This window comes from Artemia sp. Qi Xiang Cuo, chromosome 17, assembly GCF_049724085.1.
Source record: "Artemia sp. Qi Xiang Cuo chromosome 17, ASM4972408v1, whole genome shotgun sequence".
NCBI classification, from domain to species: Eukaryota; Metazoa; Arthropoda; class Branchiopoda; order Anostraca; family Artemiidae; genus Artemia; species Artemia sp. Qi Xiang Cuo.
Window position 1 is genome coordinate 26,235,055 of NC_142810.1, and position 12,457 is coordinate 26,247,511.

A 12,457-nucleotide genomic window follows, 5' to 3' on the forward strand; every position below is an offset into this window, starting at 1 on the left:
TAAATTCAAAATGAACTTTGAAAAAATCAAGAAAATGTAACTGTGACAAAGTAAGCCGTATCAAAACACTACTGAAATATTCCAACACTTGCATTTCAATGAAAAAAATTAAAAAGAACTTTGAAAAATCAAGATAATGTAACTGTGACAAAATAAACCACGACATAACACTACTGAAATATTCCAACTCTTGCATTTCAACGAAAGAAATCCAAAATGAACTTTGAAAAATCAAGAGAATGTAACTGTGACAAGGTAAACCACGACAAAACACTACTGAAATATTCCAACTCTTGCATTTCACTGAAAGAAATTCAAAATGAACTTTGAAAAAACAAGAGAATGTAACTGTGAAATGGTAGACCAGTACTGAAATAATCCAACTCTTGCATTTCAATGAAAGAAATTCAAAATGAACTTTGAAAAATCGAGAGAATGTACCTCTGACAAAGTAAACCACATCAAACCAGTACTGAAATAATCCAACTCTTGCATTTCAACGAATGAAATTCAAAATGAACTTTGAAAAATCAAGAGAATGTAACTGTGACAAGGTAAGCCACAACAAACCACTACTGAATTATTCCAACCCTTGCATTTCAACGAAAGAAATTCAAAATGAACTTTGAGAAATCAAGAGAATGTAACTGTGACACGCTAAACCACGAAAAAACACTAGTTAAATAATCCAACTCGTGCATTTAAACAAAAGAAATCCTAAATTAACATTGAGAAGTCGAAAGAATGTAACTGTAAATAAGTAAACCGTAAAACACCACTACCTAAATATTCTACCCTCAGAAATTAAACTAATTACATTCAAATGATGCTTGAAAAATTAAGAAAATGCATCTTTAACTTGATACGCCATAGCAAAACACTGTAGAAATATTTAAACCCTTTCTTTTTAACGACAGAAATACAAATGAACTATGAAAAATCAAGAGAATGTAACTGTGACAAAGTAAACCACGACATAACACTATTGAAATATTCCAACTCTTGCATTTCAACGAAAGAAATTCAAAATGAACTTTGAAAAATCAAGAGAATGTAACTGTGATAAGGTAAACCACGACAAAACACTACTGAAATATTCCAACTATTGCAGTTCACTGAAAGAAATTCAAAATGTACTTTGAAAAAACAAGAGAATTTAACTGTGAAATGGTAAACCACGACAAACCAGTACTGAAATAATCCAACTCTTACATTTCAATGAAAGAAATTCAAAATGAACTTTGAGAAATCGAGAGAATGTAACTCTGACAAGGTAAACCACGACAAAACACTACTGAAATAATCCAACTCTTCCATTTCAATGACATAAATTCAAAATGAACATTGAAAATCGAGAGAATGTAACTTTGACAAGTTAAGCCGCAACAAACTACTACTGAAATATTCCAACTCTTGCATTTCAACGAAAGAAATTCAAAATGAACTTTGAAAAATCAAGAGAATTTAACTTTGATAAAGTAAACCACGACAAAACGGTACTTAAATAATCCACGCATTTAATTTAAACTATATAAATTCAAATTAACATTGAACAATCAATAGAATGTAATTGGGATAAACAAAACCACGACAAAAAACAACTGAAATAATAAAACTAGATAGTTAAAAAGTAAGAAATAATCCGTGAACTATTAAAAATTAATATAATGTATATGTGACATGGTATACCATGACAAAACACTGCTGAAATAATCATACACTTGCATTTTAATGATAAAAATTCAAATTGAATTTTGAAAAACCAAGAGAATGTAACTTTTACAATGTAAAGCATAGCAAAACATTACTGAAATATTACAACTCTTGAATTTCAACGACATAAATTCAAAATTAACTTTGAAAAATCAAGAAAATGTAGCTGTGACACTGTAAACCACGACAAAACACTACAGAAATATTACAACCCTTTAATTTAAACGAAAGAAATTCAAAAAGAACTGTGAAAAATAAAGAGAATGTAATTCTGACACGGTAAACCACAACGAAACAATACTGAAATGTTTCAACTCATGCATTTCAACGAAATAAAACAAAAATGAACTTTGAAAAATCATGAAAATGTAACTGTGACAAGGTAAACCATAACAAAACACTACTGAAATATTCCAACTCTTGCATTTCAATGAAAGTAATTCAAAATGAACTTTGAAAAATTAAGAGAGTGTAACTTTGACAAGGTAAACTATAACAAAACACAATTGAAATATTCCAACTCTTGCATTTCAATGAAAGAAATTCAAAATGAACTTTGAAAAATCAAGAGAATGTAACTGTGACAAGGTAACCCATGACAAGACACTACTGAAAGAATCCAACTCTTGCATTTCAATGAAAGAAATTCAAATGAACTTTGAAAAATCAAGAGAATGCAACTGTGACAAAATAAACCACGACATAACACTACTTAAATATTCCAACTCTTGCATTTCAATGAAAGAAATTCGAAATGAACTTTGAAAAATCAAGAGAATGTAACTGTGACAAGGTAAACCACGACAAAACACTACTGAAATATTCCAACTCTTGCATTTCACTGAAAGAAATTCAAAATGAACTTTGAAAAAACAAGAAAATGTAACTGGGACAAGGTAAACCAGTACTGAAATAATCCAACTCTTGCATTTCAACGAAAAGAAATTCAAAATGAACTTTGAAAAATGGGGGGGGAGGGGCCAGGGGGAGGGGGTCGTTCTGTGTTTCAATGCACAAAAAAATATAAAAAAATGGGAGAGGGGGAGGAGGAGGGGAGGGGTAGGGGAGGAGGGGTAGGGGTAGGGGCGGTGAGGAGGGGGGATGATAGGGAGGAAGAGGGAGGGGGGCCTTTGGGGCCAAGGGGGGAGGGGCCCTTTGGTGCCCGGGGGGTCCGTTGGGGGTCTGGGGGACCCTTGAGGGCCGGGTGGTCCTTTGTGAGCCTGGGGGACCTTTGAGGACCGGGGGCTTCCTTCGGGGCTGGGGTAGGTGGATCGGAACCCTTCGGGGTTGGGGTAGAGGACCTCACAACACTGTTCAAATGGAACTTGTGCATTATAATGACCACAGAGTTTCACCCTCAAATACTCTTCCAAAATCTCTTCAAAAATCATCTTTTAAAATGTCTCTAACTGTTTCGCCGAAAAAATTCCATAACCTGTCTAAAACAGTTTCACCCAAATAATCCCTAAACGTAATTCAGCGTGTTCCTTTTGTTTTTTGCATCTCTGCGCTAATGCATTTCAAATTAATAAGAAACCTGATTCCCGCGCTAAAACAATTCATCGCTAAGATGTTTCTCTGAGAATTGTTTCCATGGCGTTTGGTTATTAATATCTTTTGGAGTTCGACCAAAAGAGTTGTTTCCGAGGCAAAGACATTAATGACTTGGATCTATTCCTGGAGAATCGTTTCTATGCGAGAATTTTTTAAGTCTGACAGATTATGTCATTGGTTGATTGATCTGTCAAGAAAGGGGAATTAATTTGTTGTTTCTAAGGGGAATTATTGATTCACGATAGGGGAATTGAGGTAGACAGCACAGGTGTTCCAAATTCCTGGACGGCATAACATTCGCCTCGAGCAACAACAACACACCTGGAGAAAGAGGTCATTGAGCGATTACGCAATCTTTCTCCCTAGGGACACTATGCCCATATTAGGAGCCCCGTCAGCATTAAAAATGCTGACAGGACCACGTGGTCCTGTTCGGATCAATAGGGGCCATTCTACTCATGGGAAAGCGGGTTTACAATATTTGGTGCTATGCACTTAATCAGATTAGTCGATGACCCATCGGTCCCTTCCGAAGATCCATTCTTTAAAAGGTTTGTTGTAAGTAAAAGTTCATCTGGGGTTACAGGAGTAAGAAAAATGGAGAAATTGAGAGACGGGGGTAGATATGATTGAAAGTCCTCTCCAGTTTCATTATCCAGATGACGGGCCAGGTTGTTTCCAGCAGTTACGCGGTTTCCTCGCCAATTTTTGCAAAGTGTATATTTAATGCATTGATAACTTCCACTTTCCCTGTAGCAAGTTTAGTTCCATCTTCAGCTTTTAATTCATCAGGAAGATCATGGGTCTTATGTTTTCCTAAGCACTTATTAATTATTTCCCATGTCTTCTTGGGGGACCCTTCTGCTTCAACAAATGCTTCGGCGAAGTAATGACTTTTAGCGGATCTTAAAATTTCTGTTAAATAATTTTTGTATCTGCAAAATTCAGCTAATATAACTTCAGATGGATGCATTGAGTATGCCTTATGTAACAGATTCTTATTTTTTATTGATACCAGCAATCCAGGAGATATCCAAGGCTTAATCGGGTTTATACTATTTCTTCTTGATATTTGACGGAAAGGGAAAGCATTATTGAAACAACGTTTAAACTGATTCACAAAACATTCAGCAGCAAAATCAGGGTCCGAAGACTCTAAACAAGAAGAAAAGTCACTTGAAGAAAGCAATACTTTAAGTTTACTTAAGGGGTTTCCATTAGGCATCCTCATTTTTATTTTAGTAGGTCTATTAAACTCTGCAATCAAGTGAAGGTCGGTCACAAGCATCAAATGGTCTGAAAAATCTTCAATAACCACATCACTAGACTTAAGTTCCAGATTTGTAAACAAATTATCAATAAGGGAAGCAGAATCTTTCGTTAATTCTTGTTGGGACTCCATAAGCTGGTAAGAGACCACCGGATAAGCAAACTGATAACAAGTCAGCCCCGTCAGAAGATATTCCGTGGAAATTACCACTTGAATTATTAGAATTATATAAATAAATATTAAAGTCACCCATGAAAACTATTTTTGGATACTTTTTTGAAGGCAATAAGCACAAAATCATCAAGAAGTTCCATGAAATTTGAAGCAAGAGAACTTGGAGGCCGGTAAAAAACACAACACAAAATTTTCATACCATTTACATCTATTTTAACTGCCAAAAATTCAAACACCATTTCAACATATAGGTGATCAAATTCGCTCACCAGATCTGACTGAATTGTTGATTTAATGAAAAAACCTACTCCTCCCTGTTTTATATTAATCAGATTCTTATGAAAAAAAGTATAATCCTGTTTATTAATAAATGTCTTTGTCGAATCATTTAAAAATGTTTCACAAGAGGCGAAGACATCTATATTATGATGAGAAATAAACAGGGATATTTGATCAAAAATATTTAGTAACCCGCGACAGTTCAAAAATGCCATTCTAAAATTAGAGCCTTTATTTAAAACATGGGTGGGGAGTAGATATTTATTTTTTTGGGATAGAATGAACCATCATATCAAAAACATCATCATCATTGCATAAATTCTCAAATATTTTACCTAAATCAAGGGGTTGCTCCTCAAAATTACGAATTCTATTATCCATTATCTCGATGCTGGGTATACTTATTGACAGAAAGTGACTTACCAACCATACTGAGAGTAAAATGAGACATAACTGAAGCCAGAACTTAATCTTAAAAAGAAAAAAATAAACAAAAAAATAGAACTTTATAATATTAAAACATTAAAAAAGAAAAAACAGTAATAGTGTGTCGAAACTTAAACAAACTAAATATCAAATTTTTTATAACAAAAAAAAAAAAAAAAATAAGAAAAAACCAAATAATAATAATTATTATAATTTCGCGAACGGGTCTCCGAAAATAAGACAATCATAAATCCTCACAGAATCATAAACTATCAAATAACATTACAACCAGACCACTAAACACAACCTCCCGAAATACTCCGCAAACTCATATAAATCTACACTCAGATTATTACCATCTAAGTCAGTTATTGATCAGCTATCTCCAATCTCACCGACACATTTTTTTTTATCTCTAACCCTGCTTGGGTTTCTTTATTTCTCACCCGAGAAGCAATAATCATTCCAAACTCCTTCATCCCTTTTACTTTAGTGAGGAAGCCTGTGCGTAAAGTGTTAAGTGCTGGAGGAAGTTCTGTGCAAATTCTTATTCCAGAGCCCTTAAGCTTGGATATGTTTTGCATAACTAAATACGCTTCAGCTTCATTCCTGAGCCTAATTAGCACTGGATTAACTGCCGGTTTACGTGTATGACTTTGATTACGGCGTCTATTCGTTATATTAACAGTTTTTCTACCTAAGGGGTAACATTTGTTAATTGACAAAGATGACTCAATTTTTAAGGTATTCTTAAGTAGATCTTTCACGTGAGCTTCAAGGCATTGATTCGGATTAATATCTGTAGGTAAGCCGTGTATGATCAAGTTCGAACTTCTTTCTTTTACTTCAATTAGTAGCATTCGACGCTCGAGCAACGAGTTCTTCTGCTTTTGCTCTTCCAGTGACCTTTCTAATTCGGCTATTTTTCTATCTCTTTCTAAAGCCTCATTCTTTAACTCCTGTATTTCAGAAGACAAAAGGTTAACTGCAGTTATTAAATCACCCTGCTTACTAAGTAGTCGGTCTAATTTTTCGTTTTGGAGCTCATTAGCTTGGTCGAACTTGTCCTGAGATACTGGAATATTCATTATATAATTTGGCGATATGCCAGAACACAATTTTTTTTTTTTAAACACCATTAAACGGGACTTACTCCCAGGGGGGGTGAATGACTACCCCCCCCCCCCCCAAAAAATCCAAAGAACGTGTTGTTGAAAGAAAAATTTCTGTTGAATCAACTACAGTTCAGGTATCCAGTAATTGCGCAATTTTAATCCTTTCATTCCTCAAATGTTTTTCAATTAGGATAGCTATCTGTTTCATATTTTGGTCTTCACAGTCAAGCTGATCGTTTCTAATCGAGTTATGACATTCTTCTAAATTATTTTTTTCTTACATAAAATGTACCAGACTAAAAAATCGCAGCGGGCAAAGGGTATCCTTTTAAGCCATCATTGGCTAATTCATTTCTGCAGTCTAAATGGCACCAAGATTTCTGATATTCCATTCTGATTTTCAAATATCACAAAACTAAGATGCGAAAACTATAGTGTTTTTTTTCATCATCCGCCCGCCTTTGTGATCGTTTTACCATTGTGGCAGAGCTTTCGTTCAGTTTAAATACACCAATACAGGAGACCTACAAAAAATCATTATGGCTCTTGTTTTTTATTCATAAAAAAATATCCATGGAGATAAAATGCTCTCAACTAGTTCATTACTATTGCGTTGACTCTGATTACTCTAACTTTTAAAACTCAGTGATAATACTAGGAAAGTTTTTATTCAAGACAGTTTAAGATTGCTTCACCAAATAAAAGTGTCATGCATAATAAATAATTAGGAATGAATGTGAGTGAGAGAGTCACCTAAATACAAGATTGCAGCCCCTATCACAGAGTGTAAGCTTGGTAGGTGTTGTGAGGTGTTGGGTCTAAGACATTTTGTGGTCCACTACCACCTTAACTGAGGGCAGCTCCAAGGTTATCGATAGATCCTTATCTTCGGAATCAAGGTTGTCTCTCGATAAACCTTTTTTTTTTTTTTTTACATAGTACCTGCATGGCATGTCTGATCACCAAAAGTATGCTAATCTTAAACTCCAAATAAAAGTCATTTGTTAGAATATTGTAGTGCCTTCAAACTCTGATTGAAAAAGAGCAGTTAAAGCAGTAAAGTTAACTATTTCTTTCATAATCTTAATTTGCAATCTATTGTGCTCTATAATTCTTATTAAAAATCTTAAAGAAAAAAATTTACTCGTAATATAACACTTCTAATTTTTGTCGTGTATATATTATAGAAAGTGACAACAAAACTCAATCCCAACTAAGAGCATTTTTTTTGTAAAATTGAAAAATAAATATCTCTGTTTCCTATCCTGCTTAATTTTCATAAATTATTTCCTTTTTGATTATTTCAGGTTCATGATGACTTAGGCCCTAAAATTGTGCAGCTCTTGGATAGACTTAATCACCCTGATGCCGTTCCCTCAACTGCCATTTTTGAACTCTATATGGCCCTTAGGGAGCTGACTGTGTAAGGAATCGTTGCATTTTGCCGTTTATCTTGATAATTTGAAGTCTCTCTCTCTCTCTCTCTCTCTCTCTGTCTCTCTCTCTCTCTCTCTCTCTCTCTCTCTCTCTCTCTCTCTCTCTCTCTCTCTCTCTCTCTCTCTCTCTCTCTCTCTTTCTCTCTCTCTCTTAGTTTTTTCTCTCTTTTTTCTCTATCTCCCCATTTTTCTCTCTCCCTCTGAATCCGTCCCTTAATCCTTGTTTTGATTGTGGTTATGTTTTTGATAAGAGTGTCTTTTATCCCCTCTTAAAACTTTTTTTCAAGAAAATAAAGGTACCTATAGCTGGCCCTATATTTAGCTGCTTATGATAGCTTAGTCGGTAAGAGGGTTCTCGAGAGCTTTTCTCTCCTCTAAAACGACAAGGTTACAACTGCCTTCTAAATGGTTAGAACTGCCCTAAAATGGATTTGACCCCTCTCGAGGCAGAAACTTAGTTGTACTCTCCTCTCTATTCTTAATTGGGTCTTTAATTCTCAGGTTGCAAAATTCATCTTCCCTTGATTGTATTAAAAATTTTCTGAGCAAGAGAACTGGCATATATAACTTTCTGTGAAGAAAAAAAATATCTTACAAAATTTTGAAAATGAGTGAAACATTTGAAAAAATTTAACTGAATTATGAGAAGCAAGTCAGGATTTAAGATTATGGGTCAGGATTTGACCCCTCTTGAGGCAGGTTAGGCAATCTTAGCTGTACTCTCCTCTCTATTCTTAATTGGACTTCTAAATCTCACTTTGCAAAATTCATCTTCCCTTGATTGTATTAAAAGTTTTCTGAGCAAGAGACATGGCATATATAACTTTCTGTGAAGAAAAAAAATATCTTACAAAATTTTGAAAATTAGTGAAACATTTGAAAAATTTTTACTGAATTATGAGAAGCAAGTCATGATTTAAGATTATGGGTCAGGATTTGACCCCTCTTGAGGCAGGTTAGGCAATCTTAGCTGTACTCTCCTCTCTATTCTTAATTGGACTTCTAAATCTCACTTTGCAAAATTCATCTTCCCTTGATTGTATTAAAAGTTTTCTGAGCAAGAGAACTGGCATATATAACTTTCTGTGAAGAAAAAAAAATATCTTAAAAATTTTTGAAAATGAGTGAAACATTTGAAAAAATTTAACTGAATTATGAGAAGCAAGTCCGGATTTAAGATTATGGGTCAGGATTTGACCCCTCTTGAGGCAGGTTAGGCAATCTTAGCTGTACTCTCCTCTCTATTCTTAATTGGACTTCTAAATCTCACTTTGCAAAATTCATCTTCCCTTGATTGTATTAAAAGTTTTCTGAGCAAGAGAACTGGCATATATAACTTTCTGTGAAGAAAAAAAATATCTTACAAAATTTTGAAAATGAGTGAAACATTTGAAAAAATTTAACTGAATTATGAGAAGCAAGTCAGGATTTAAGATTATGGGTCAGGATTTGACCCCTCTTGAGGCAGGTTAGGCAATCTTAGCTGTACTCTCCTCTCTATTCTTAATTGGACTTCTAAATCTCACTTTGCAAAATTCATCTTCCCTTGATTGTATTAAAAGTTTTCTGAGCAAGAGAACTGGCATATATAACTTTCTGTGAAGAAAAAAAATATCTTAACAAATTTTGAAAATGAGTGAAACATTTGAAAAAATTTAACTGAATTATGAGAAGCAAGTCAGGATTTAAGATTATGGGTCAGGATTTGACCCCTCTTTAGGCAGGTTAGGCAATCTTAGCTGTACTCTCCTCTCTACTCTTAATTGGACTTCTAAGTCTCACTTTGCAAAATTCATCTTCCCGTGATTGTATTAAAAGTTTTCTGAGCAAGAGAACTGGCATATATAACTTTCTGTGAAGAAAAAAAATATCTTAAAAAATTTTGGAAATGAGTGAAACATTTGAAAAAATTTAACTGAATTATGAGAAGCAAGTCAGGATTTAAGATTGTGGGTCAGGATTTGACCCCTCTTGAGGCAGGTTAGGCAATCTTAGCTGTACTCTCCTCTCTATTCTTAATTGGACTTCTAAATCTCACTTTGCAAAATTCATCTTCCCTTGATTGTATTAAAAGTTATTTGAGGAAGAGAACTGGCATACCTAACTTCCTGTGAAGAAAAAAAAATGTCTTATAAAATTTTGAAAATGAGTGAAACATTTGAAACAATTAAGTGAGAAGCAAGTCAGGATTTAAAATTATCGGTCAGTAGAATGCAAATATCATGTTCAAAATTACTACCATCACAAATATTATAAAAATACGCCATAAAGTAGGGACTAAAGCCGCATAAAAGGAAAATAACGATCTCCTCACAGCAGCATAAACCTTTATGTTTAATAGTCTCCCGTGAAAAGTCTGTGGTGTATGGATTTGAAGTTTTAGATTTATTATTCTTTTTGGATTTACCTAGGAGGACCCACGAAGGGAAGGCAAGAAGTCAGCTACCTCTTCTCTTAAAATATCAGCTCCAGATGAAAATACTGTAAATTCGTAATGCCAAATTCGTAAATTCGTAATCCCCTAACTCTCTTTAGTTAAAGTTTGGATACACCTCTTCCCCTCCTCCAAAAATTAACTTATAACGGTACTCCTTCGATATACACACTCTTTTATATACTGCTAGTTTGGTTAATGCTAATGAAATGCAATAAAATAGGATGAGTATATAACAGTTTAGAAACAAATTTGGGCTATATATTTGCAAATTAGTGGGGGGCAAAGCATAGCATATATTAAATACGTAACCTAACCTCGGTACCTCCCCCCCCCCCAAACCCCAAAAAACAACACTTTAAATATCGTATACGAAATTAAAACCACGCTATACATTGTATTTCTCTACAGCAGTGTCTTGAATCATCCCGTAAAAACGGGTTTTTCGTCGCGTCTTCAGTCTGAGATATATAAAAGAGTGGGTATATCGAAGGAGTATCCTTATAACTTATAACTCCCCTAAAACTTTTTAGTTAAAGTTTTCCCCTCCTCTTCCCCTCCTCTAAAAATTAAATCATAACTTATAACTCCCAAAAAACTTTTTAGTTAAAGTTTTTCCCTCCTCTAAAAATTAACTTATATGAATGTTATTTTGATGTTTCCTTTACCTGTACAAACTCCCACCTATGGTATGGATACTTTAGGTCATATTGTTACGATTGTTTCATTGTTGTTATTAATCATTGATGTTTTTCGAGGTAAGAACAACCATACCGCCTAACAAATGTATTTCTTTTAATGTAAATTGCTTTCTTGAATCCCAAGTAAGAACCAAGTGGTGAAATATAATCATCGTAACTCTTTTTCCTTATAATACTGATCTGATTTTTTTTTTTCTAGGCTACGAGAGCACCTAACACACGAGGACTTGCGAATTCTTGGTGAATCCAGATATCACGAATGGTTTAATTTAGCACTGGACAAATGGTTTGACTTGGCATACGAAAAGGTTATCATTTCTTTTTGGCACTTTAGGGCTAAATTACATTTTATGAATTCAAGGACTATACTGTGAATTCAAGCTATACTATGGGCTAAGTGTTAATTACTGTGAGACTAGCTATTTGTCAGAAACATAAATCATAGTCGGCGCCTTGTGTACGTTCATCTGGATGGGGGAGGGGCATAATGCTCTAAAAAATTGAAGTAAAAGGCTCAAAAATTTCACATTCCTCATGATGCTCACGGTGGCCGGCGTTTATTTATTATTAATAATAAAGTAATATTTATTACTAATAGAAACGCTCGTAAATAAAACTAAACAAGTTTCAAGAAAGCCATTTAACCAAATAAAAGTAAAATTAATATGCAAATTTTGTTTTAATTATTCATGTACGGTGAGCCAAAATCAAAACCTACATTAATTCAAAACGTTCAAAAATTAAATAAAAAACAAGTTTTTTTAACTGTAAGTAAGGAACGACGTTAAAACTTAAAACGAACAGAAACTATTCCGTATATGAAAGGGGCTGTCCCCTCCTCAACGCCTCGCTCTTCTCGCTCTGTCAGAAATTATATTTTATTTTTGATATCATGCTGTTTTACTTACAAAAGACACTCGATACAGTAATTTTCTTTCAGATGATCCTATATGATGTTTCAGCGTCCCACCAGTTTTGATTGCAGAAAAATGAAAAGGAAAAAAGGGGATATGTCACTGCATCCCATGTGAAAAAGTAATTTTCCTTGCTACTAAAGATGGGGAAATCTGATTCTCCTAAAAAAAGGTTTCGACCATGGTAAATCCTATGGTGCCCTTTTCATTTCGATCTGACAACAATTTGTGGGGTTTCAGGCTATTTCCCTAAATTATCATAAGTCTTTTTGCAACAAACTATTGTCTTTAAGATTATTCAGAGTAATAGCCTCTCCTGAATCAGCTTCAAATGATAATTCTTTCTCACTTGACTTGTTTTTAAAATGCTTTTTGCAAATTTTTGGTTACTATGGCCTAGGTTTCACTCTTTACTAAGTTCCCTCTTGGTGATGTTGGTGA

At 34.3% G+C, this 12,457-nt stretch overlaps 1 protein-coding gene across 1 annotated transcript in view; it reads left to right on the forward strand.

Moving 5' to 3' along the window:
- The window catches only part of LOC148942051 (BAI1-associated protein 3-like), a 146,900-nt gene that overhangs the window by 78,699 nt on the left and 55,744 nt on the right, over positions 1-12,457 (forward strand). Inside the window, exons 7-8 of the mRNA XM_089103219.1 lie at positions 7,839-7,954; positions 11,302-11,410. Of these exons, the coding sequence (XP_088959345.1) occupies positions 7,839-7,954; positions 11,302-11,410 (225 nt within the window). The remainder of the gene's footprint in view (positions 1-7,838; positions 7,955-11,301; positions 11,411-12,457) is intronic.